Genomic DNA, 26,895 nt, shown 5'->3' with positions numbered 1-26,895 from the left:
CCCAGAGGGCAGGTGATCAGGGGACCTTCGAACAGACTGACATCAGGAGCGTCATTTCATCCTCGCACTGGATTTTCATCCCAGTCCTCACTGTAGACCTCCAAGATCCCATCCCCTAACCCTTTCTATAGTTCCTTTTATATTCTCACCCCTATTACAGCTCCGGCCGGAGGGGGAGGGGCGGACTTCCCCGGGGCGCAAAGAGAAGGGTGGGCCACTCCGGAGCCAGACTCCAGGGTCTGACTGGGAAAAGGGTGGGCCTGGAGGGGCAGCTCCCCTGGGAAGATGCTGGGGAAGAAAGAGCCAGAAGAGACACTTCTCGTGCCTTGACTTCCCGAGCGGCAGAGTAGGGGACAGGTGTTTGAAGCAGGACAGAGCAATTCCGAAGGGGTCCTGGATGGAGGCTTAGGTGGGATGAGTGTAAGGTGAAGAGCCGAAAAGGAAGCCTGTGCAGTCGGCCTTAGGCAAGTGGGGGGCAGCGTAAGAGGAGGGGGTGCTGTTTTGGGGACGCGGTGGTCAGGGTCCCCTCCCAGCGGGACCAGATCGGTCCGGGCTCCACCTCCCGGCCGAAGGGGGGGGGGCGGGAGGAGGGCGGGCAGGCCGGGAGGGAGGGGGAGGGAGGGGGCGGGCCGGCTGTGCGCTCCGCTCTCTGCTGGCTCCGCCGCCGCCGCCGCCGCCGCTGCCGCCTCACACACTAGCGGAGCGGGAGCGCGGCGAGGACGCGAAGCCGCCGGGCTGCTGCGCCCACAGCCAGCCGGAGCCGGAGCCTGAACCGCAGCGCCAGCCCCAGCCGTGTAGAGCCGCAGCCCGCGCCGGGGCCGGCGGCGGCTCACGGACAGCGGGGCAGGCGACCGGTGCTGCCCCGAGGCGGGTAAGGATCTGGCGGCGGCGGCTCGGGGCCCAGAGCGGCCATGGCCGGCGGGAGCTGAGGGAGGGGCGCTCGGTGGAGCGAGGAGACCGGGGCCCAGTCGATGCCCAGCGCGCCGCGACTGAGGCGGAGGCCGCTGGGACACCGGGTGGGGGGTTGCGGCTGGGGCTCCTTGGCCTCCAAGGTCCACTGCGAGAAGCCGAGAGAAGGGAGGGGGTGCCGAGTTGGACCCCAGCCCCGGCGTCCGCACCCGGGCGCGCTCCAAGCCGCGGGGATGAGAGACTCCAGGAGCGCGCGGAATGGAGAAGGTTTCGGGGAAGCGCAAGGCCCTCAGCTCAGCTGGGGGCTGCCGGAGGACCAGGGAAGCTAGGAACATTATCCACGACACACACACTTGTTGGGCGATTTGCTCAGCTCACTCAAGCGCTTCCAGCTCATCGCGGACACTTGGAAGAGCCACATCACAGACACATACACACATACATTCACCCGTACATATGTGAGCACAGACATACCTCCCGCACACCAGCGCCCACTGGGGCACAGTCACCAGCTCAGAAGCTGCTTCGGCGCCTGCACGATCAGCAGCGGGCACACACAAGCCGTGGCCATAGATAGCTACAACACAATCGGGTGTGATACTGAGCAATGCCAGACACACAAACACAACCTCGTGCCTTCCTGTACGAATGTAACTGCCTCGGTTCGCCAGATGAACGCTCAAAACCTAGCTCCCTACACATACCGCTGAAGGAACGCACCCTAACATAAATGGTTGCCCACTCCTTGGCCAGGACATAGGTATACAGCACAGGTCTTGCTTGCCCCTCTCTACTGCACCCACACATATACAATCCAGTGCCTCATAACACGCCTTGATAGCACACACCCTAGCAGAGAGGAACCTACAGCAGCGCCTCACAAACAGAATCCACTGCTTCAAGCATCTTAACACTGGCTGTCACACACACCTTACACCAACAGTGTCACATTACACTCCGCAGCGCGCGCACACACACACATACACACGCGCGCACACACACACCACACTCCACTCTCCCTGGCCAGATTCCCTCGGGAGAAGCCTCCAGGTTCTCCTAGAGAGCATCCAGAGCCCTGTCACCTCAATCGGGACTTTGTTATTGTAAATATCGGCACAACCGGAGCCCCCGGGCCGGCCAGACCGGCTTCTCGGCGACACCTCCCCCCACTTCCACTCCGGGGCCTGACCGGCTGGGTATTCCGGGAACAAGCTGGACCTGACAGGCCGCGCCATGCCGCCACCCTGGAGCTGTGTGGCCCTAGATCCCTTTGCACAATACTAGAGAAGGTGTTTGAGACCTTTTTCGGGCCATTTAGTTGCTTCCTCCGAGCCACCTGGGTCCCTAGCACACCTAGGTCCCGCACACCTTGGGTGCCCCTCTACCGGGGCCGGGTTGTAGGCCAGTCCGGTGTGCCGACAAAGCCTCGGGGCTAGAATGGAGACCGCAGCATGCGCAGAAGAAAAACTGGTAGGCGAACAGGACTCTCGTTCCTTCCTTCAGCCACTCTCTGGTAGTTGAGGCTTCTGGCCTCAGTTTCCCCAACAGTGAGGGTAACTATTGCTTCAGCAGGAAAAACGAGTGACGCTGAGGCCATCGAGGACTGAGTGCAGAGCAAGTACCCTGTCTCTGTCGCCTTGAGAGGATCGGTTTTATGAGAATGTCCCCGCCCGGCCAGGCTCGCGGCTTTGTGATTCCGGCGCCGGCTTCCTCCCTGCCCCCCTCCCGGCGCCCGCTGCGCTGCTCCCGCCGGCGCCGGCTTCTGGGGGACCTAGGCGGAGGCCGGAGGTGCGGGAGAGGAGGGATTCCCCGCGGCGGTCCTGAAGGCTAGGGACGCAAGTGGCCTCCTGGCCTAAGAGAGTTCCTACTATACTGCGCCTCACCTAGTCTCACCTTGGGCTCCAGGAGGCCAGGCGTCACCCTGGTGGGGGCGGGGACAGCGACCAAAACCTTAGGAGCGATCGTCGCCTCCCACTACACACAAACACACTCGCGCACACACTAGGCGGCCTCTGGGAGGAGGCGCTCGGGCATGCTTGGGTGTGTGCGGAGAGCGCTCACTGACCGAGAAGGTGAGGACTAGGGCTGCTCTTGCTAGTTAAACCCAGGACTTAGAGCTGGAAGGTGCGGCGCTTCTTCCAGCACCTGCTCTCGGTCAGCCCTCACGAGCTACCTGGTCCTGGACAACCCAGAAGGTATTTGTGGCAGCCTTAGAGGTCTAGTGTGTGAGAGCACCTGGGTGCTACTTTCTTGAGTAGGGGGGTCCGCGGTGGTGTTGAAACCTGTAATAACTGGGCTAGGACAGAGGATGGATTCCAGGAGAGAATCTAAGAAACCTCAGAAAGGAGGAAAAATCGGGTAGGGGGAACAGGGTCGGGGCTCTAGAGCAGCCTCATCTAGCCTCCTCTCCTACCATCTCTAGTTCCATATTAGAAGGCACTAGCTATAAAGGAGTATCTATCTCCCAGCTCTGGGGACTTCTGCAGAGAGCTGGGCAAGAGACACTGTGGAATGGGGCCTGCATGCGTGGGGAGGAGCTAAGAGGGAATCCGAGTTCCATTTCTGTTGTGGGGTGAGAGGTGCTCCTGCCAGGAACAAAGGTAGTTGGTGTTGCAGAGATGGATTTTGTTCAACAATGTATTGTACTGTTTCCCAGCGCCTATTGTGGGTGCAGTAGTAGAACACACACTATCTTTTCTTTCATAGGCTAGCATATTCGTTCATTGATTCGATGAGCCAGAGAGCACCTACTATGTGCCGGGTGGTGGAGTAAAATGCTCTTTCATAGGGTTGGAGGACTTAAATATCGAATCTGTCTTGCAATGTATCTGATCTCATTTAGTTCTCCCAAATAACTTCAAGAGGCAGATTTTTTAAAAATGTATTACCTTTATTTATCTAATTTACCTATGTGCATACACACATATATTTGGAGGTCAGAAAATGACTTTCAGTGGTCAGTTTTCTCCTTCCACTCTGTAGGCCTCAGGAATTAAACTATGGGTCATCAGGCTTGGGACCAGCCCCTTTATTCACTGAGTGGGCTTGCTTGCCCAAGAGACAGGTCCTCCCCACCCACATTTGATACTACAGAAATAAGGTCACACAACTGGAGAAGTGTTGGGGAGAGGGTTTGAACTCAGCAATCTGGTTCAAGAATGCAGGTGCCTGGAAGCCTGCAGAGGCTAATAGCCGGTTCTGGGAGATAGGGAAGAGGAACAGTACTGCTCACTGTGGGAAGCCCCTGAGCGGCTCCACCCCATGCGGCTGGGCTTCCTCACCCTCCCGCCCAGGCTCTGAGATGCTCTCTTTGTACTTTGGTGTTCTGAGCTTGCAGCACCGGCGGCGACTGTTGTGTAATGGTGCAGGGGCAGGTGTGAGAGGTCAGGGGCTTCAGAGCTGACCTACTCACTGAACAGTGAAAAGCTCTCCTCACAGCATCCAGCAAGAGGTGAACCTTGCTCCCAAGGTTCCAAGTGAACCCTCAACCTGTCCTCATGCCTCACGTGTCTCCGATGTTGACATAAGATGGGGTTTCCTTCGGCCTTTCTGGACTCTTGTTCCCTTGTCCCTCACTCGCACACCTCTTATGGGTTTTTTGGCTCCTCCATCCTGATGGGGCTGGATGGGTCAGAGTGCCTTTCTCTACTTAGGGCCTGTCTTGTCAGGGTCTTGGGCACCCATGTCACTGGGTGGAGAGGCACCCTTCCCTAGGAAGGCCTCCCAGGCAGATAAGGTACTAATCACTTCAAAGGCCACCGCCAGAGACTAATGACCCTCCACCAACCGCCTGGGACAAAGTTCAGTGGTGTTGGGGGTAGGGGTGTGGAAAGGCCTCTTTACTGCTTTGCTTCTCCCAGCCCTTCCTGGCAGGCCACATGACTCTACAGCTGCAAATGGTTGGGAGCTTAGGTTCCCTCCTTGTCAGGCCAGGTTGGCAATCCAGGGTTGAGTGAGAGGTAATAAGTGTAGGGAATGCCATACTTCAGCTTCAGGTTTCTGTTGAGTCTTCCCAAATCCACTCTTTAAGATGGGAAGAGACACTCTTTCATAGATCCCGCCTTTTCATACCGTTTGTGACCCAGAGTGTTTTAACATAGTTTTGAGTCTGGATGGAGCATGGTGGGCACTCCTTTAAGCCCAGCACTCAGGAGACAGAGGCAGATGAATCTCTGAGTTAAGGCCAGCCTGGTCTACAGATTGAGTTCCAGGAGAGCTAGCGCTATAGAGACAAACCTTGTCTTGAAAAACAGAAAAAAAGGAAAATATTTGGGGAGGGTGCTATAATAATAAGTAATATCAATTTCAAATGACAGAGGATTCACTAAAATGTTTAGCAGTGTACTAGTAGAGCCTTAATTTGTTGGGGGTGGGTGTTGGTAGTGGTGGCGGTGATGTTGACATAAGTGATGATATATAGTGTGCATGGCTTAAGCTCTTTTTCAACTAGTGTCTCTCAAGGTTGTTTTCCTAGACCTTTTGTATTAGAATTGCTTAGGGGGTTCTCCAGATCTCACCTTCCAATCAAAATTCCTAAGGGTAGGGCCAGATAATCCCTATTTTGGAAGAACTTCAAGGACACAAACCCTCCTCAACTCTTGTCCCCATCCTGAGTCACCCTCTTTTTACACCCCATCCCCAGTGAAAAGCCTTTCTGGACTGTAGCTGACTAGAGGCAAAGTAAGGTCTTAAAGAGAAGTGGCCCTGGGAGGACTGAGAGGGGTTTGTGTCTCTGGTTGTGATTCCAAGATAGGAAAAGAGCCCCAAGTGAGAGGCATAGTATTTAGCTATCAAAGTGGCCATAAATCAAAATCACCCCGGCTTCATCAGACCACAGACCCTTCAATTTGCCGCCTAGTTTTGTGAACAGACATTTTTCTAGAAAAATCCTACTTGGTGATGCGGTGTAGTTAGTTCTCCCAGGCGGTGTGACCTCCGAAACACAATTCTTGATCCGGGGGTGGGGGACATAAAAGAGGAGGCTTTTTTGGACGGTCCTCTGGAGCTATGTTCGGGAGTATCATGATATTCCTCCTCCTTGAGAGAGTGAGCTGCGGAGAGGAGGCTTGTACACTTAAATGGTAACCGCCTCACAGGTTCAGGAGGGGTCTATAGTTGCAGAAGGCTCCCCAAGGAAGGGGAAGTGCTTGAGTTGTGCAGGGGATCTGTGCATTTGGCGAATAGTTGCTGAGCATCTACTACAGAGTTGCCTCTTACCCCAGTGGATTCCTAGGGAATTGGCAAGTAGGCAAGTGAGTCAGCCATTGACCAAGGCCATCATAAGCTAAACCCAGGGAACTAAAATAACCCCTGCCACATGAGAATCGTTTATTTCAGCCCTACTGTGTGTCAGGTCCAATGTTAGATGACACAGTAAACAATCAGAGGGTTATAATTGTAATCTCAACTCTCAAGAGGCTCCAGAGTAAGGCCAGCCTAGACTACATGCCCTGAATTCCAGGATGACCTGGGTCACAGTGTGTGAGACCCTGCCTCAAGAAATGCTCTCTCCTCGTAGTCCTGAAGGAAAGATAAATATTGGCCAATTTTCCAAATAGGCCAGTAACTACAAATGTGCTAAGTGCTTTGAAAGAAAAGACCATTTGTTGAGTGCTTACATCGTTACAAACATTTAGCCTACATGAACTCAAACCCACTGGGAAATACGTGGTATCGTCTCCATTTGACAGATGAAAAAAATCGAGGCCTTGAATTGTTTGCTTCAGGAAGTAGGCAGCTGGAGCTGAAGTCACACACCCAGTTGGGGCTGAAGTTACACCCCAGGTTCTGTCTTACATATGCCAAATGGGTACACAGAGGTAACTCAGCAAACTGACAGTCACTGGGCTAGAGTCAGTGTCACAGCAGATGGGCCCAGTCTTTAGTGCTGTGCTCTAGGGCCCAGGACACAGCCTAGCACATTTTAAGTGACTCATATGCACGTGTTAAGTATGTGAATGAGCACCTAGCATATACCCACTTTTACCCAGCTTCAGCAGTGGGTCAGTGTGTGTGTGTGGGGGGGTGGGGGATGGAATGAGTGAGACTGTGAACTCTTGCCCCTTTGGAATGAATGTCTGGCATCTTCTTCCTGGGGTGACAGAGAACACAAGAATAGGTGTCCAATACTATTGCTGAACAAACAGGGCCGGGCGGTGTCCGGGGCAGCCCAGTGATTCATTGCCTTAGGATTGGAGTAGACAATAAGTGGCTGTGAGTTGGAGGAGGAGAGGTCACTGTGGGTTGGAGAGGCTTGGGAAGGCACTGTAGGCTTGCAGGAGGAGGTAGAACCTGTCTGCAGTGGGATGGGCATGAGCAGTGTCAGGCCTGGGAGAGAAATTAAAGGGATGGGGAAGACAAATGGAGCATGAGGCCTCCTCCCTCCTTACAGAAATGCTGGGCAGAGACTTGGGATTTGAATAGAGGAAGGGTTCACCATGGTTGAGGGTTTTGGGGGGTGATGAGAAACCAATGACTGGGACTGTACTGACAGGTCTGATAACATGGGCAGGTGGACAGCCTCAGAACAGGGTGATGAAAGAGGCAGCTATTGTGGTCATGGTGGTGCAACTTGTAGTCTAGAATGTTCACAGCACAGCCCTTCCTGGAAGGCTCTGAGGATGGCAGAGAGGAGGGTATGAGATACACTGGACTATTTAGAAGCGGGGAAGGGATGAGTAGGTTCTGGATGTCTGCAGGGATAAGGGTCAAACAGGAGCCAGAGCCAGATGTGACGGTGCACATCTGTAATCCCAGCATCCTGAAAGCTGAGTCAGGAGTTCAAGGATAGCCTGGGATACCTACTGAGACTTTGTCTAAATAAAGACAAGGTCTGAGAATGTGGCTCAGTGGTAGACCATTTGTCTAGCATGTGCAATGCCCGGTGCTCAATTCTCAGCACTGGGGAAAAATTAAAATAAACCAGGAGGCAGATGATCATCTGGAGAGCAGAGGGGGTGGACCAGGGAAGGGCTGATGGTGTCATCCAAGCTCTGGCCTAGTTAGACCTGCTGGGTTCTCTGTTGCTAAGGACAGGCCAGGGCAGCTCCCAATGCCAAGTTGAGGGTCAGTCACTCCTAACCCCAATCTTGACCTCCACCACTCCTTCCACACACCTAGCCATTGGCAACAGGCAGCAAGGAATGCTGGAAACCATGTGTGTGTGTGTGTGTGTGTGTGTGTGTGTGTGTGTGTGTGTTGAGGCACATTTGTGGGGAAGTCAGGGAGGACTAACACCTATTCAACTTTAGCATTTTCTTTTTAAAAAATTTTTTTATTATATTTATTTATTCTGGGGGTGGGGAGTGCATGTCACAGAAAACTTTTGGGGAATGTCAGAGGATAATTTACAAGAGCCAGTTCTCTCCTTCTGATGTGGGTCCTAAGGACTGAACACAGGTCTTCAGGCTTGGCAGCAGATATCTTTACCCACTGAGCCATCTCCCCGGCCCTGCCACTAGCCATTTTCACAAGATTCTGGCATTCAATTGTGGGACTGGGGAACACTGGGTATTGTGGATGCTGTTTGTCAAAAACGGACAGCTATAAAGAGAAACCCTGTCTCGAAAAACCAAAAAAAAAAAAAAAAAAAAAAAAAAATTTAGGATATGATACCTAATAAACACGAATGAGAGATGAACCCCTCTTCCTCCAGCTAGCACGAGTGGGACGCATAGGAATGACTCTCAGGGTCCTGGGTGTCTGGGGGCGGGTGAATGCACACTGCTTGGTACTATAGATGTGGGGCGGAGTGCTCCAACTGGAGATGTCCCAGGCCTAACCTTCCACTTGGTTTTGCTCCCTATCTTAGTATCAGGGTAATTACCATGGGTGACTAAGGCAAGATGTTGGTGAGAAGGAGGCGTTGTGCAAAGCTTACAGCTGAAAGCGGATGGGGGGCGGTACCCAGGGAACGTCAGCTGGGGAAGGGCGTGCCCCAGGCAGGAGCTTCTGTAGACCTGCCTGTCGCTTTATCAACGTCTCCAGCTGGGTCGTACACAGCTGCTGCACCCCACTGTGGGTGAGGCTCTGGGTTCTGGAATCACAGTTCGGGGCTAGGATTGACTCCTTGTGGGAGAATTGTGTATCAGTGGGAGAGGGAGAGTGGGAGGTGGCTCTGACAGCCTTCCGAGTCAGTTTCTTCTTCATAGCTGATGGCCTCTACTTTGTGTCTTCTTGTAGTTCTCCTGATTCTGGAGCCTGCCAGGATGGGGCCTCTGAGGCCCAGCCCAGGGCCTGGGGGGCGGCGGTTGCTGCTGCCCCCCTTACTGCTGGCACTGCTGCTCCTATTGGCTCCATCTGCCAGCCATACCACCCAGGTAGTATACAAGGTGCCAGAGGAACAGCCGCCCAACACCCTTATTGGGAGCCTTGCTGCCGACTACGGTTTGCCAGACGTGGGTCATCTGTATAAACTAGAGGTAGGTGCTCCGTATCTTCGAGTGGATGGCAAGACTGGAGACATTTTCACCACAGAGACCTCCATTGATCGAGAGGGGCTCCGTGAATGCCAGAACCAGATCCCCGGGAATCCCTGTATCCTGGAGTTTGAGGTGTCAATCACGGACCTCGTGCAGAACGGCAGTCCCCGGCTGTTAGAGGGCCAGATAGAGGTGCAAGACATCAATGACAACACGCCGAACTTTGCCTCGCCAGTCATTACCCTGGCCATCCCCGAGAACACCAACATCGGCTCGCTCTTCCCCATCCCACTGGCCACAGACCGTGACGCCGGCCCCAATGGTGTAGCATCCTATGAGCTGCAGGCTGGGCCTGAGGCCCAGGAGCTATTTGGACTACAGGTAGCGGAGGACCAGGAGGAGAAGCAGCCACAGCTCATTGTCATGGGCAACCTGGACCGCGAACGCTGGGACTCCTACGACCTCACCATCAAGGTACAGGATGGAGGCAATCCTCCACGTGCCAGCAGCGCCCTGCTTCGTGTCACTGTGCTTGATACAAACGACAACGCCCCCAAGTTCGAGCGGCCTACCTACGAAGCCGAGCTGTCTGAGAACAGTCCCATTGGCCACTCGGTCATCCAGGTGAGAGGCCCACTCCATCTAACCTGTTGGGGTGAGCCACCTTTAGAGATGAGACCCGCCAAAAGCAGGTGTAAGGTTCCTTCACTTAGGGAAATAACAAAACAGAATGCTGTAGTGTTTGCCCATCCATCTCCCCAACCCCAGCCAAAGCAGGATTTCCCACCTGCTTCCTCTCCTCCACCCCAACAAGGGGTACTTTTTGTTTGGTTGGTTTTGGTTTTTCTAGACAGGGTTTCTCTCTGTAGCCCTGGCTGTCCTGGAACTCAACTATGTAGACCAGGCTGGCCTGGAGCTCAGAAATCTGCCTGCCTCTACCTCCCAAGTGCCACCACTGCCCGGCTACAAGTGGTACTTTCTTCCACTGTCAAACTACTTAGATGACATTGACAGATCATCTCAGTACCTTCATACCTCCCCGTCTGTCTCAATTTAAGAAAACTTCTGGGAAGTGAAAATGCTCCAGGCTCAGGGAGTGGCCTCTCCTTAGCCCAGTCTGGATCAAGGAATGCATCTTTTATGCAGTAGATCCTCTCCTGAATTGAGAGTATCCATCCTCCTACCCAGGGGTAGGTCCCTTTAGCTGGTGAGATTTTTTTACTTCAGCTGAAGGCACCTCATTGTGGCCCCTGTCCAACAAAGTCCTGAGATTGTGTCATCCAGGAGGGTCCCCGCTTTTGACAAATCTCATAGACTCCTTCCCCAGCCATGGGGTGCCATTGGTATGTGGTGTTTAAGATAGTTGCAGGGGGGCCAGCAACTCTTTAGAAGTTCTCGGCGCCCTTCTTCATGGGAACTGCCCCAGGGGCTGGGCAGCAGCTTGGTGGGGCTGAGGCCTGGGAAGGAGCGGAGAAGCGTCCCTGCAGACGGGTGGGTGTATCTCCCGCTGTCATCTCAGTCCTTGGCCTCCTGCCAGCCCCATCTTCTTTCTCCTTCCCCATGGGCTGAAGCTATCTCTGTCCATGAAGTGAGCTAACCAAAGAGAGATCAGCTGTTTGGACACCGTTACCCAACCTGAGAGACCCTTCATTCTGGGTCTGGGAACCGAAGTGAGTGGGTGGGGGTTTTTATCTCGTCTAGAGACTGGTGGACGAGAATCTAGAAACGAGGCTGAGAAAGAATAGAAAGACAGCCATTCAGAGTGGTGAATAATAATAGCCTAGGTGCCAGGCACTGTTCTAAATGCACTATGTGTATTATATAATTCAATCCTTGTAGTACAAGGTAAGCGAGCATTATCCCCATCTTATGGATAGGAAACTGAGCCCTTAGAGATTTCTAAACTTGCCTGAGGTCAGAGCCCACCTTAGCTCATGTCCTGTACTCTGTCTTTACATCTTCTCAGTGAGGTGATGCCAGAAATACAGAGGCCTTGGAGGCTGACCATCCCGGAGAGTGGCTAGGAAGGAAGGAGAGTTAGAACAAAGCAGGAGTGAAACGCTGGGAGTCACAGATAGAAACAAAGGTGAGCAGTGCAGGGAAGGAGATAGCTAAGAACTGAGGTGACCAGTCTAGAGACCGGGAGACCATAGGAGAGCTGTCCATCACCACCAGAGAGCTAGTGATGGACACGGTGAGGCTGGTAGGGCAAAAGCTAGAGATTTGCCTGCAAAGGTGCGAAGGGTCAGAGGTGACGCACACCTTTAATCCCNGCACTTGGGAGGCAGAGGCAGGTGGATCTCTGAGTTCGAGGCCAGCCTGGTTTACCGAGTGAGTTCCAGGACAGCCAGGGCTACACAGAGAAACCCTGTTTTGGGAGGCGGAGGGGGGAGGAGGTTCAAAAGGACACCAAAGGTAGCTGGGAGCCCTCGACCAGGAGTCTCCCCAGTAGAAAAGCCTTGACAAGAATGGATGGAGTTCCCTCAGAAGAAGGACAGAAGCCCAACAGTGGTTTGAGGTGGGCCTCTGGGTATAGTCCTCACTGTGTAGCTGCATTCCTTAGAACCAGATGGCTGAGTGAATGAATGAATGAATGAATGAATGATTGACAGACAGACAGATCAAAAGGAAAGAGCAATTCAGCACACGTGCCATGCTCAAGACAGTATTAGTTATTTCTTTATATTATCCCATTTAACCTTCATCACAATCTAATGAAATACGTTCTATTATTCTCCCCCATTTTATGTATTGGTAGAGTGAGGCTTGGGAAGATTAAGTAATTGGCCCAAAGCCATATAATTAATTGGAAAGCAGTAGAGCTGGGATTTGAACTCAAGGCTTTCATTTTGCTCCTTAGAGGCTCTGTCAAGTTATACCTACTCCTCCTTCCCACCCTCTCCCCTGACACACACACACACACACACACACACACACATTCATTACATTTTGTTTGGATGTAAATACCTTTAACCCCTCACCAGTAGGTACCTCATGGCCATTCCCACCTGGCTTCTGTTGCCCCATTACCACCCATGTTTGTATAGACTGGGTCCCAGTGCAGGGCGGCCTTGGCGTGGGAGGGCGTGCCCACTGCAAAGGGACAGGCAGTTCATTGTTTGGTGCTGGAAGCCCAGCCTGCTGCCAGCAGGCTCTGTGGCCTGCACCAACCCCTCCCTTCTGGCCTCAGGCTCAGGCCGGATTCCTCCACTGGTGCCTTGCCAGCAGCAGACAACAGTTAAGGAGCTGCAGAAACAGGTTTCCCCAGTTTGACAGCAGTGGCTGGGTTGGGCCTGCTGGGCTTTTTCTGACCCGTATCTCTACCTGGCTGCTTTCAATAGAAATCCCCTCACCTGGGGCCTCTAGCTGGGCATGGGGGTCTCCATTGATGCGTGCACACACATGAACAAACACATCTTCTCGAACTCAGATAAAATCACAGCTTACAGTCTGTGTGTATGTATGTCACATGCCTGCATACCAGGTATGCACATAGGTGCATGCATGCCAACCATCTCTACTGCTTAAACCCTTTCTCATCCATTTGGAAGGCTGTGGGGAGGGACAGTTCATTTATCCAGAATGCTTGTTAGCTCATCTCTGTGCTTAGGTGGACTGGTTCAAATGAAGAGTAGAATATAATTCTGCCCAGTCCTGGTGATGCAGCAGCTCTAAGAAGGATTTGCAAGCTGCATCTGGGCTCTTTAGGAAAATAGGTTAGCGGTGTCTACCGTAGTGCCAGGCCTAGGGGGAAGACTGTACCATGTGCCGCTTATGGAAAGGGTGCTAAGTTAGCATCATTGATGTGCTTGTGGGAAAGGACATTAGCAGCATGGGGATCCTAGCTTACTAACCTGCCCGTTTCCTGTAGGTGAAAGCTAACGACTCGGACCAAGGTGCCAATGCGGAGATTGACTACACGTTTCACCAGGCACCTGAGGTTGTCAGGCGCCTTTTGCGACTAGACCGAAACACTGGACTTATCACCGTCCAGGGCCCTGTGGACCGCGAGGATCTAAGCACTCTGCGTTTCTCGGTGCTCGCCAAGGACCGAGGTGCCACCCCCAAGAGTGCCCGTGCCCAGGTAGTTGTGACTGTGAAAGACATGAACGACAATGCCCCGACCATCGAGATCCGAGGCATAGGGCTGGTGACTCATCAAGACGGAATGGCTAACATATCAGAGGACGTGGCCGAGGAGACCGCCGTGGCCTTGGTGCAGGTGTCTGATCGAGACGAGGGAGAGAATGCAGCCGTCACCTGTGTCGTAGCAGGTGATGTGCCCTTCCAGCTACGCCAGGCCAGTGAAACAGGCAGCGACAGCAAGAAAAAGTATTTCCTGCAGACCACCACCCCTCTCGACTATGAAAAAGTCAAAGACTACACCATCGAGATCGTGGCTGTGGACTCCGGCAACCCTCCACTCTCTAGCACCAACTCCCTCAAGGTGCAGGTGGTAGACGTCAATGACAACGCCCCCGTCTTCACCCAGAGCATCACTGAAGTTGCCTTCCCAGAAAACAACAAGCCTGGTGAAGTGGTGGCCGAGGTCACAGCCAGTGATGCTGACTCTGGCTCTAACGCAGAGCTGGTATACTCGCTGGAACCTGAGCCAGCTGCCCAAGGGCTCTTCACTATCTCGCCCGAGAATGGAGAGATCCGGGTGAAGACATCACTGGATCGGGAACAGAGAGACAGCTATGAGCTGAAGGTGGTTGCGGCCGACAGGGGCAGTCCCAGCCTTCAGGGCACAGCCACAGTCCTCGTCAATGTGCTCGACTGTAATGACAATGACCCCAAATTTATGCTGAGTGGCTACAACTTCTCAGTGATGGAGAATATGCCAGCGCTGAGTCCAGTGGGTATGGTGACTGTCATTGATGGAGACAAGGGGGAGAATGCCCGGGTGCAGCTCTCGGTAGAGCAGGACAATGGTGACTTTGTTATCCAGAATGGCACAGGCACCATCTTATCCAGTTTGAGCTTCGATCGGGAGCAACAGAGTACCTACACCTTCCAACTGAAGGCCGTAGATGGCGGAGTCCCACCTCGTTCGGCTTATGTCGGTGTCACCATCAATGTGCTGGATGAGAACGACAATGCACCCTTTATCACCGCCCCCTCCAACACATCTCACCGACTGCTGACCCCGCAGACACGTCTTGGTGAGACAGTCAGCCAGGTGACAGCGGAGGACATTGACTCTGGTATCAATGCCGAGCTGACCTATAGCATCGCTGGCGGCAACCCTTATGGGCTCTTCCAGATTGGATCACATTCGGGCGCCATCACACTGGAAAAGGAAATTGAACGGCGCCACCACGGGTTACACCGCCTTGTGGTGAAGGTCAGCGACCGTGGCAAGCCCCCTCGCTATGGCACAGCCTTAGTCCACCTTTACGTCAACGAGACCTTAGCCAACCGCACGCTGCTAGAGACCCTCCTCGTCCATAGCCTGGACACGCCCCTGGATATTGACATCGCTGGGGATCCAGAATACGAGCGTTCCAAGCAGCGTGGCAACATTCTCTTTGGGGTTGTAGCCGGTGTGGTGGCCGTCGCCTTACTCATAGCCCTGGCAGTACTAGTGCGCTACTGCCGGCAGCGGGAGGCCAAGAGCGGCTACCAGGCTGGTAAGAAGGAGACTAAGGACCTGTATGCCCCCAAGCCCAGCGGCAAAGCTGCTAAGGGAAGCAAGAGCAAAGGGAAGAAAAGCAAGTCACCGAAACCTGTGAAGCCAGTGGAGGATGAAGATGACACCGGGCTGCAGAAGTCCCTCAAGTTCAACCTAATGAGCGATGCCCCTGGAGACAGTCCCCGAATCCACCTGCCCCTCAACTACCCACCAGGCAGCCCCGACTTGGGCCGCCATTACCGCTCCAACTCCCCACTGCCTTCTATTCAGCTGCAACCCCAGTCACCCTCGGCCTCCAAGAAGCACCAGGTGGTGCAGGACCTGCCGCCTGCAAACACATTTGTGGGCACTGGGGACACCACGTCCACGGGCTCCGAGCAGTACTCCGACTACAGCTATCGCACCAACCCCCCCAAATACCCCAGCAAGCAGGTAGGCCAGCCCTTTCGGCTTAGCACGCCCCAGCCCCCACCCCACCCCTACCATGGGGCCATCTGGACCGAGGTGTGGGAGTGATAGAGCAGGTGTGTCTTGCCTGCCATGATCGACTAGATCATGAGGGAGCATCCTGAGGTAACTGTGGGAGGTGGGAACACTGAGCTCAGGGTACTGAGGCCTCAACTAAGGACCCTGCTGCCTTGCCCAGATATGGAGGCTTAGGCTGAGTAGATACTGATAGGGAGGCTTCCTCAAGTCTCCCCTCCCCACAAGGGAGAAGTGTGTGCCTTATCAGATCTCAGGATGCTGAACTAGCTACTGGGTCTTTCAGGTGGAGCTAATGGACAGGTAAATAGGTTTGGAGACAGAAGGGTACAGGCGGTTATTGGAGAAGATTACTCCAAATCTGGGTCTCTATTGGAGATCAGCTATATAGGTGCTTTTTTGGAGGGGACACGGAAGACCTAGAATCTGGGTGGGGACTTTACCGGGGAGGGGGGCACCTCCCCACTTGTGCCTTCTATATGTACTGTGTATTAACTTCTTCCTTATCCCCAGGCCCTGGGGGCTGGCCCCACATCCCCTACCCCCAGCCCTATTCATGTGGCCTTACAATAAAGTTCTCTATTTTTGGAGTTTTGGTTTCTTATTTTCTCGGAACTGAGAGAAGCAGCGAGAGAGACTGGAAGTAGCTTTGTTCTCAAATCCTGCCTTGATTTCACCATGTCTACCCTTTATCCCTCCCTGCTCCCTATGCCTGCCTATTCTATTCAAGCCCTATCTTAGCTTGTCATCCTCTGCCTACCCCAACAGCCATTTCCATGTCTGGAAGTTCCAACTTTCAAACAGAGCAGTGTGGTAGCATGCTCCCTCAGCCCATGTTTGTGAGAGGCTGTCTCCCTGGTCCAAGACAGTGTTTTTCCCATCTGCCTACATGGAGTAGCATCTGAGAGACACCAGAGCACCTGTGTGAGGTGGCAGTCTGCCTTCCTGCCCCAGGTGAAGCCAGAGAACCTTTTCATTACACCATCCACCTTCCCTCAGGGCAAGATCTTCCCCCAAGTCCCTTCCCCAGCCTCTATCACACCAACAACTCTGCAATTAGCTGGCCCTGCCCTGTGGCTCGCCAAGATCACCAGCCTGGGCTCCAGAGAGGGAGGGCCCTGGGAGAGGCAGGTGCTTCTCCAACACTGCAGAGACCTTCTTTGTACCCTTGAGTGAGCCATTGTCATAGGATGAGGTGTCCCAGCTCTGCCTCCTGTCCAAAGCCATCTCCCTTCCCTTCCTTCACCTCCTTACCCTAGCCAGGACTGCCAGCTAGCTCTCTCTCTCCCTCCGTCTCTCACTTCTTGCTCTCCTGGGTCTTCCCTGTCTCTGGTTGTGCTTGAGGGAAGTTACGTTGTGGGTGAGGGGCCTCCTGCCATGGTGGAGTCTCTGAGGCCAGAGGCAACTTATCTCCATGGTGACCAAAGAGGCTTGAGACACTCCCAGGAGGACCAAGGTGCCAGCTTCCTTTTTTGTTCCATCTATAAACTCCCCAAAGCCCTGGGGTACCCCCAAAGTGAAAAGACAATCTGAACAATTTGGAGGAGCAGGTCGTGGGGAGGTCATATCTAGTTATGACTTCTTTCTCCTAAGAAGTCAGGCTCTGTCAGGTGACCTCCAGAAACTCCCAACTCTTTCTCTTCCATTTCTGCCTGGCAACCGTTGCTTCTTCCTTTCCTTCCAGTTTGCTGATCCCTTTATTCCTCCAAGGTCTGAAGGCTTGTCCCTCACTGGGCACCGACTCAACCCATCCATGGGACCATACTGAATACCTCCTCCCAGCCTTTGAGTATCACCAACCCAAACTACCTGTTGTCATCATCCGAGCAGATAGGCCAAGTTTCTACCGCAGGCTCTGCATGGTACTCGGCTTTGATGAAAAAATGGTTGCCAAGTGAAATGAATCTTAAGTGCCAAGTGAGAAGGGACATAGGATGCTTTTCCCTATGTGTAATGCAAAAGTATTTTAGCTTTCTTTTTTCCTCCTTTCTCTCTCTCTCTCTCTCTCTCTCTCTCTCTCTCTCTCTCTCTCTCTCTCTTTCTCTCTCTCTCTCAGACAGGGTCTCATTATGTAGCCTTGAATGGCCGGTCTGGAGCTTGCTATGTATACCTGGCTGGCCTTGAACTCATAGAGATCCACTGCCTTTGCCTTCCTAGAGCTGGAATGAACTCACGCTACCACATACGATTCTGTGGAATTTGTATTACTGCTATTCTTTCTCATTTCGGGAAGCCTCGATAGGCGTAAGGTACCATATGTGAATTCACTCGGCGCTCGTAACTTTGTGACACGGGCCAGTTTATTATAGTTATTTCACATAAGTGAAAACCAGCCACTGATGGAGTCAGAATTTAAGCACATAGCATCAGGGAGTCTGATTTCCAGAGTCTGCCATTATCTACTATACAATTAAAAGATGATTTCATGATTAAGTTAGCAAGAGACTAGCTATCACATTAGCCTATAAAAGGTACTGCAAAACCCTGTAACAAAGGCTGAACTTGTTAAACTTGTATAACTGAGCTCCCACATTTGTTTGACTTTAGTGCCTCCTCCCACTTTTAGGATATAATATGGGGGAACTAGGAATGGGCTTCTGGGAGAATAGGAACCCAGAGCCAGCTTGTCAGTGGTGGGTAGGATTTGGGCAGAAGAGTCCCCTTGCCTAGGGTCACTGTGTGAGCAGCTCTTCTTGAACCAGGGTTGAGTATGACCAGGGTGGAAGGGAACCATTTTGGTTGGAGTGGAGGGTATAGGAGAGAGTATAGTGAGCCTGGACACCTTGCTAAATGTCACTCAAGAAGAAAAGTCCCTTTCATCTGTTTCCTGGAGGAAGTGAAGTTTAGAAAGAGCACTGCCCTGCTTAACCTGTGTAAAGCCTTAGCTCAATCCCCATTTGTATTGGGGGTGGGGTGGGGGTGGGGATGGGGGGAAGCATTGGAGCACTACAATGACAGTGAGAATGACGGGTGGATGGGTTTGACTGAATTTAAGGAGAAAGGGCCAGTAATAGCCAAGATCTGAATTGCTAGGGATTGGGGTTGTGGATGAGGGAGAAACTCCCAGGATTCCCCGGGTGGGTATCAGCTTTCAGAGTGTGGGTGACGGGACAGTAATGAGCTCACTGCCTGTGTGAAAGACAATCGATGAAAAATAATTTCATTTCAGAGATGTTGGATGGGGAGGGTCTGTAGAGGCAGGTAGTCCGTGAAATGCTTAGCAAGGTCTCAGGAACTTCAGGACTGGAGATGGATTGATTTGGGACCTGGTCTTTTAGGAATTGCCTGAGCAGTTAAGGTTGAGAATAACCACCCAGCTTTTCACTGGAAAAAAAAAACAAACCAAACCAAACAAACAAACAAACAAACAAAACCCTGGGAAAAGCCCAGGGACAAGGGCAAGGGACTTGCAAACATACAGGACCGAAGGATTTGATCACCAGGTTCTTCAAAGAAGGGCTGCCCTGTGCCTTTGAGGACCATCCCCAAGCCTGTTTATCCCAATGCCAGGTGGTCCTTGCTCCTATAAAATCTGCTAGCCCCAAAGGTGCAGGTCAGTTTTAGAGACCTTATTCCTTACCCAGACCTTGCATCACTTGGGTTCTTGGAAATGTTGAAGGTAGCAGTGGGCCGCCTTCCTATTACTGCAAGGCTCCTTGTCCTGAGACCCCAACTGTGACCCCAAACTCCAAACATTAATAGGGGGCTCTAAAAGGGCTGGGGAGTGAGAGTGTGGGTTTACAGACTCCAGATCACCTCTTTTGAATATTTCCTTGACCTCTTATGAAAGGGCCACAGATCTGAGACAAGGCGCTTCTTGTCCTGAAGGATTAGCCTGTTGACTCATCAACAGGACCTGGGCCTTGTTGCTCCTCTGGCCTCTAGGGGCCCAGGATCTGTGCCCTCCCCAACTCCTAATTTCTGGTTGGCAGGAAAAACCAATGGAGGTCCCAGGTGGGTGGCTTGATGGCTATGCCAAGTGCCAGGCTGAGGTTGCCAGGCTCCTGGTCTGATCATTAACCCGTGGCAGGCAGACAGGACTTACTGGCAGGAAACAGCCTGTCACCATTCTGTTCTCCCAATGCCAGCACCCAATCTCCATTTGTCTGGTTCCACAGAGCAGGAGGTCCCTCCTAGGTCTTTTCATTTCCTAAAGGGGTCTCTTTAGCCTTCCCAATTCCTTGATGGGTGTCATATGTTCTACCAGGCAGGGTCTTGCCCTCTAAAGCCACTTTCCTGACATGGAGTACCGACCGAGAGGTTCCAATTCTGTTCTCTGACCCCACAGGTCTGACTTCTTACCAGGTTCCCTCTCCTCTCCCCATCTGCTCCCACACCTGGGCCTCTATGAAGGGATGTGTTAGGGTGGCTGAGGGCTCAGTAGGATGGGGCTCTTTGAGGCCTCAGCACTACAGACGTGGTCTGAGGAGCAAGATGCAAGAGGCTTGTCCCTTTTGGATGGAGGCAATGGCAAGTTTCAGAGCAGTGAGACAGGTGAGGAACTCAAGCCTAGAAGGTACACTTAGACTCCTCTGTGCAGAGGAGCTCTCTGGGAATTAGGAGTCCTCTGCTTTCAGGATGCTGTTTGAGACGCTTGAGGCCCACGCTGGTGTTTAGAAGCCAGGCTGGCATTTGGATTTGGCTGAGTCTGTGCTGTTCTGCTCTTCGTCTCTACTCTCTCCTGGCACTTCTTCTGGAAAGGCAAGGGAGGCCATGCCTGTATCGGGAAGCTTGGCTAGGGCCAGAAGAGCTGTGCTGAAATGGTTTACGACTGGGGATGGCGGTCTGGGGCTGGTGATAACCGTGGGAACCTATGCTGTGTTGGGACTTTTGAGTGTGTGGACTTGGCTGTACTGGGAGCTAGCCTTCAATTTCGAGGCATCTCTGCTAGAGGTTGTGCTTTCTGGGGCCTATGCTGTACTAAGGGCCCGGGCCTCCTCTTGGCTGCTGCTGTGGCCTGGGAGGGTCCTGTTGGGCTTGGGGACTGGTGTGGTGCTGGGCCCCATGGAGGAGGCTAGCCAGCCAAGAGTGACACTCTCTCTCCCTACAGTTACCTCACCGCCGTGTCACCTTCTCGGCCACCAGTCAGGCCCAGGAGCTGCAGGATCCATCACAGCACAGTTATTATGACAGTGGCCTGGAGGAATCGGAAACACCCTCTAGCAAGTCATCCTCCGGCCCCCGGCTTGGTCCCCTGGCTCTTCCTGAGGACCACTACGAGCGTACCACCCCTGACGGCAGCATAGGTGAAATGGAGCACCCCGAGAATGGTGAGGAGCTTCAGCAGGCTGAGGCACCCCAGGAATGAGTAAAAATCCAAGAGGGGTAACGATGCTTTAAAACGATCCTCCATGATGTCTTGAGCGCTGTCTGTATGTCCGGTAGCAAGCACCAGCATTAAGATATATGTCTGCTCGTTTACTCCTTACCTGAGAACTCACCTTATGGTCGGTCGGTCTGGGAAACAGACTGGGGAGGGGGCGTGGTTTCTGCAACTTGCCCAAAGTTACACATCTGGACAGTGACAGACCTGAAAGGGATTTATATCCAAGTCTGACTCTGGGGCCTTTGGGTTCAGCCATCACCTTACACAGCCTTCCTGGCCACAGGGATCCTGAGAATGGCGACCAGGAGGCTCAGATAATGGCAAGGAGGCTGGAAGGGGGACGGTGGTCCCCAAATAAGTGAGAGGATTTGACATGAGAGCATGAAGTTCTCATGATGCCCGGATGCTCTGAGGAACTCAGGGAAGAATAAACTCTCCCCCTCCCCTAGGAGAAGAGCGGGAGAAGGTTTGCTTAAGGAAGAGGGGGTGGGGGGAGTCTGGGAGGGTGGGCCTGTCTAGGAGGAGTTTGAAGGGAGGAGCTGGAGGAGAGGTGAGTGTGGGAAAGGATGGTGAGAGGGTGCCTATGCTGCGTGTGTGTGTGTGTGTGTGTGTGTGTGTGTGTGTGTGTGTGTGCAGGTTTCTGTGGCAACCTGTGGTGGGGACTCTAAATAAGCCAGCCCTTGGGATAGAAAGACTGTCTTAGAGCTGACCTTTGGTCTTAGACCTCTTTCAGTCCAAAGTCTCCCTCCTCCCAAAAGATGAGAAGTCCCAGACTTCACCCTGAGTCATAGGGCTCTAACCTCTCAGGCCCTGGGCCCAGAGCACCCTCTGCCCCTTCTCCTGCCACTCCATGCGTGACCTCATACCAGTCTCGTCCTTTTTGTGCCCGCGCAGAGCCGGCTGGCCGGAGCAGGCCCTGAGGCAGAGTGCCAGGTAGGTGGGAGCTGCTCTGGGGTCTGGGGTCTAGGGGACTCGCCCCAGCACCCAGCCCCGCCCACCCAGTGCTCTGTGCCATACAGGGGTCCCCCAAGCCTGAACTCCAGAGCTTTGGCACTTTGAGGGTTAACAACAAGACTAGCCCCTCCTCACCTTACACTGGCAGGAGGCCAACTTAGGGTGGGTGAGCCCCTGCCAGGGGTAGAGCTTCTCAGTCATGTCCCCGAGGGGGGTCACCGCCTGGTGCTGTCCCCGAGTGAGGGCGGCCCAGGGGCAGCTGTGACAGGAAGTGCTCATGGCCCAGCCGTTCCCATGGAGATTCTCGCTGCCCAGCAACCACACTGGCTACTGCTGATGTCAGGCGGCCAACTCCTGTTCCCGTGGGTGTTCTGGGCAGGGAGCTGGGGGCAAGGCCAGGGTGGTGGCTGGTGAGGGGCTGGTGTGAGGTGGGCAGGGGCTGCATGAGTATGCTTGTTGTTGTGTGTCTGTGTGTGTGTGTGTGTGCTTATGTGTGACCAGCCCACGTAGATGCTCGTCTCCTCCCCTTCTCCCCTTGGCTTTAAAGTGAAACATTGCTCTGCTCGGTGGGGAGGGGTTGTGAGGAAGCTGGGAGCATGTAAGGCTTGAGGGGACTTGGAAGGTATGTGCAGTCTTTGTCTGGGGACAGGTGTCTGATGGAGTAGATTTGTATAACCACGGCTCTATGTGTGTGTGTAGGGGCGGGGGAGGGGCTCTAAATGACAGCGGGGTTTCCTCAGCTCCATCTGAAGGTGGAATTCCATGATTGAACCTGTCTGGAGACAGGTGAGGGTTTGTAGGTGAGCTGTTTGCACACCTGTCTGAAGGCAGATTCGGTGTGTGAGAGAGAAGAGTGCTGGGAGTGAAGCTGAAAGAACTGCACCTACTTTAGGGAGTTGGGGGGGACTGTCCTAGAGGGCAGCGGAATAGTGACAGTGGGCCACAGGTGGGTAAGGAAGGCTATGCTTGCCTGAGGAGCTCGCACCTCAGGTCAGAAGCAGAATGTGTATGATAAGGAGAGGCCATAGAGCAGAGCTTTTTGAGTGTGCCATCCCTAATGGCTGTTCTTGCTCTTCTGCAGACCTCCGACCTTTGCCCGACGTCGCCATGACGGGCACATGTACCCGGGAGTGCAGCGAGTTTGGTCACTCTGACACATGCTGGATGCCTGGCCAGTCGTCTCCCAGCCGCCGGACCAAGAGCAGCGCCCTCAAACTCTCCACCTTCGTGCCTTACCAGGACCGAGGAGGGCAGGAGCCTGCGGGCGCCGGAAGCCCCAGCCCCCCGGAAGACCGGAACACCAAAACGGCCCCCGTGCGCCTCCTGCCCTCCTACAGTGCCTTCTCCCACAGTAGCCATGACTCCTGCAAGGACTCGGCCACCTTGGAGGAAATTCCCTTGACCCAGACCTCGGACTTCCCACCCACAGCCACACCGGCATCTGCCCAGACCGCCGCCAAGCGTGAGATCTACCTGTGAGCCCCCTTCTGGCCGGCGGCCACCCCTCCCCCAGTCGCCGGCCAGCTCCCAACCGGGTCTATTCCAGGGCCCCACTCCTTTCTTCCCTCCGGCGTGGACTCTGTGGCCAGGGCCCGATCGGCGGGAGTACTGGCTTCAAGACCACGTTGGCCCTTGCCCCCACGCAGGGTCCAAGTCCCTTCCCCTATTCCTACCCCTTAGCTCCAAGGAGCCCCTTCTACCCCCTCTATGGGGCTCCACCCAGCGGATGCCCTTGAGGGCTCCTCTGCAATGACTGGGCTCCCTTCCATCTACTTCTAGGGAGCACCCCCTTACTTTGGGCAGATGGTGGAGTCAAGAGTGGGCAGCACACTTTAACTCATTGTTTCCTGCATGGCTGACCAGGGCAGTGTAGCCTTGCAGCTGGGTAAACTAGGGGACTTAGTCCCTGGGAATACTCAAAGGAAACTTTCCACCACCAGGGGCTCTCTGAAGGGCTGTTGTTACCAAAGGTGGGGTGGGGATTGGGGTGAGAGTGCTGCGAAGGCCTCTTCCAGTACTGCTCCTGGGCTGGCCCACCTGCCTGTCACAGGCTCATGCCTGATCCCACCTGGGCACCCCCTTTCCCTGCTGGTCTTGCGGTGTCTGTATATAAGGACCTTGGAATGATGTCCCCCATTTCTGCCTGATTTGCAACTTTTCTTGTTGATGTTGTGTTGTCTTGGGGGGCCCCTCTGAGGGGGACCTGCCCTGTGCCCCTCCTCCCTGCCGCAGTGCCCCCCCAGGCCTCTATTGTTCCATGTTGTAAATACCCCTGGGGCCTTGGTGGGATGGGGGTGCAGGCCAAGGAAACAAAGGGTGGGTGGGGGTGGGGACAGGGGTAACATTCGCCTATCAGCAGAGCTGGGCTTTTATTTAATTTTTTTTCTTAAAAAAATACAAATCTCTATTTTTTTGGAACTGTTGCGCTGTGCCCTGGGGGGGGATCCCCGCTCAGACTGGCCTCCCACACCCAGATGAGCATCACAAGAGGGGCCCTGAGGCTGTGGGGGGCGCAGCTGGACAGGGATGGGATGACTGTGCCTCTGGCCTGGTTGGGTAAGTTGGGAGCAGGAAAGTTTGTTCAGGGGGTGGCTGGTGGCCGCCTCCTGTGTGGGGGGACCTTGTCTCCTGTATGGAGTGACCTTGCCTCCTCCCTGCCCTCCAACCCCCAGCCCCTGCCATGACTGACCCATCAGCCTGTAAAACCACCATTGCCTTGATCTCAGGGGGTGGGAAGGGCTGCCTCAGGGCACCCTGGGCTCCAGGCCCCTTCTTCCAGTTGGGCTTCCCTTCATCAGGGTCAGGGGTCCCATGGGGAGGGGGTGGAGAGGTTAGGGGGCAGAGAAGCCCAGTCAGCCATGATGAGGTGGGGGTGTTTCTTCACCTTGGGGGGCCAAGGTGTGAGGGGCATCCTGCAGAGTGCCCCCATCTCCCACTGTGGCCATCTCTTAGCCTCAGCCTCTCTTCCTTCCAGAAGCCCCCACTGCCTTGGCCCCTACCTCTCCAGCTCCCTAAGGGCCCAGGCTGGGAGGCTGGAGACTCAGGGTATGGCTCCCACTTGACTTAGTCTAAGCTTGGGGAGAGTAGCCCACTGTGGAAGGGGCAGACAGGCTGCTGGGTTGTCTGGTGCCTTTGGGAGCTGTGCTGCTGGAGTCTTGACTCCTGTAACTCCAGAGACCCCACTCCCACCCCAGAAAAGCCAGGGGCTGTAGAATCACCCTGTTCTCTGCCTCCTTACCCCCACTTGTGTTTGGGGTAACAGTGCTGGGAAGGGGTGCACTGTTAGGGTGGTGGCCCTGACTTCTACAGCCCTTCTATGGAGGGCAGTGGGTAGGGTGGCTAAGGTGACAACAGCCAGGTCTAGGGGTTGGCCAAAGGCTCTCATCCCTGGGGGAGGCTCAGAAAGCGGGCCAGGGGCTTGTTAAAGACACAGCCCCTTTCCCCTGCACAAATGGGGCAGGTGCAATAGTGGCAGAGCTGGTAGCATGAGGTGCCCGGCTAGTGGGGCAGTGGCCTGGAGGGCTGTCCTGGGTCCTGAAGGCTAGGATCTGGACAAATAGATTGTATGAGGCCCATCTGCTCGACGGAGAGGGTAATCCAGCCAAAAGGCATCCCTGGGGTCAGTAGACTCCCACTGGGAGCTCCTGGTGGCTTGGGTACCCTGACCTGGCCTTGGGGACTCCTGAGCACTGAGCAGGAGGGCAGAGGAACATTTTGCACAATGGAGAAGCCAGAAGGAAGGGGGTAGCCTAGATGGCTGGGAGGGCTCAGAAGCACAGAGCAGAAGTCCTTCCAGAGGCAAAGGCAGGGCCCTGACCCCCTGGTTGGGGTAAGGGCACTGAGTCTGTCACCACCTGGGCACTCAAGAGGTGAAACCAAAGGTGGGCAGGGGGTGGGTACAGACAGCACTAGGGACTAGCTTTGTTGGTCCTAGGTCTGTGAACCCCTCCCCGATGCCTTGTGTCGCGTACAGTTTTATGTACCAATAGGCGACATTTGGCCAGAGGAGACCCCCCCCTCAAACCCAGCCTGACCCAGTCAGTGTCTTCCTAGAGGGGACCAAGTTGGTCCCCATCTCTCTACTTCAGAGCATGTCTGTTAGTAGGGGAAGGGTATGTGGGGACATATTTCCCAGGGTCCCTGAAGAAGCATCTCTCACATCAGGAGGGGAGCTGTTTCTAGGCATCCTGAACCTGGGGGAACCTCCCTACTCCTTATGTCTCCCCTTGGGAGTCTCTGGGGACATGGTTTCCCACCGGGGACCATGGGAACATGTCTCCCTTCCCTACCCAGGCTCTCTGGGGAGCCTGTTTGCCTCCCAGGGTTCCTGGGAGTACCTAAGACAAGCCAGTCTTGGGCCGGCTCTCTTTCCAGGCAAGAGTTGTCTCTGAAGCTCTCTGGAAGAGACATCTCTGACCCCCATCTCTCCGATGGGAGTGTCTGCCCTGCAGCACTTGGAATGAGGCTGAGCATCTCTGAATTGTCTTTTCTCCTAGGGGCTCTAGGATACCACTCTCTCCAGAGCGCGGCCCCCTGGAGCCATTTCTTCCCTAGGTGGGGGCTGTCTCCAGTGTTGGGAGGGCTTGTGTTGACCATGAGAAAGTCTCTTAGGGGCATCTCCTTGTGAGACTTCTCTGGGAGAGGGGGGCGTCTCGCCCAAGGGGGTTTCAGGGCGGGTATGTCTGCCCATGGGGAGGGGAGACTGTGTCTCCTCGGGTTATCTGAGTGGGGAGGGGGGCCGTGTCTCTCTCGTGTGTCGGGTGGGAGGGTTGGGGAGGGGGGGTTTGGGCGCGTCGGGTGCCCACTTCGGGGTCGTGTTTCTCTCGGTTCGTGCCACTTCCCACCGCCTCGCTCCTCCCGGGAAGGGCCCCGCCCCCACACCATCCCCACCCCCCGGCGCTGCGAGCACAATCCCGTTGATTTGTAACGATTTCTGTCTTTTCTGTCTTTCTCTTTCTCTGACCTCCCTCCCCCTCGCCGCGAGCATGCGCAGGCACCGCCCCTACCCCACTCCGGTTCGGTTCGTTTCCGGTTTGTTTGCTGAGCTGTCAATGAAAGACCCGTGTAATTATTCCCGAGCTTTACAATAAAAGTGTGAAAACCGGACCCCACTCCGCTTCTTCCAGTCCCTCGGGTCTACAGCCCTGGGAGAATATAGAGCTATTCTT

General features: G+C 54.3%; 1 protein-coding gene across 6 annotated transcripts; it reads left to right on the top strand.

The window, feature by feature from the left end:
• The first annotated feature begins 668 nt into the window (after window positions 1-668).
• On the top strand, window positions 669-26,484 carry Pcdh1 (protocadherin 1). 6 transcript variants are annotated; one of them, XM_021150387.2, is made up of 6 exons: window positions 2,778-2,981; window positions 9,091-9,953; window positions 13,201-15,396; window positions 20,498-20,717; window positions 21,668-21,706; window positions 22,809-22,889. In XM_021150387.2, the coding sequence occupies exons 1-5, from the start codon at window positions 2,942-2,944 to the stop codon at window positions 21,691-21,693; spliced, it is 3,345 nt and encodes a 1,114-aa protein (XP_021006046.1). In that variant the 5' UTR covers window positions 2,778-2,941; the 3' UTR covers window positions 21,694-21,706; window positions 22,809-22,889. The 6 variants fall into 6 exon arrangements, with proteins under 6 accessions (XP_021006044.1, XP_021006043.1, XP_021006046.1 ...); XM_021150385.2 differs by lacking the exons at window positions 2,778-2,981; window positions 21,668-21,706 and adding an exon at window positions 669-871 and having other exon boundaries at window positions 22,809-26,484; XM_021150384.2 differs by lacking the exon at window positions 21,668-21,706 and having other exon boundaries at window positions 2,776-2,981; window positions 22,809-24,027.
• Window positions 26,485-26,895: the final 411 nt, after the last annotated feature.

This window comes from Mus caroli, chromosome 18 (genome assembly GCF_900094665.2).
Source record: "Mus caroli chromosome 18, CAROLI_EIJ_v1.1, whole genome shotgun sequence".
NCBI classification, from domain to species: Eukaryota; Metazoa; Chordata; class Mammalia; order Rodentia; family Muridae; genus Mus; species Mus caroli.
Note: the sequence above shows the minus strand (reverse complement) of the source record. Positions and strands in the feature narration are given on the sequence as shown.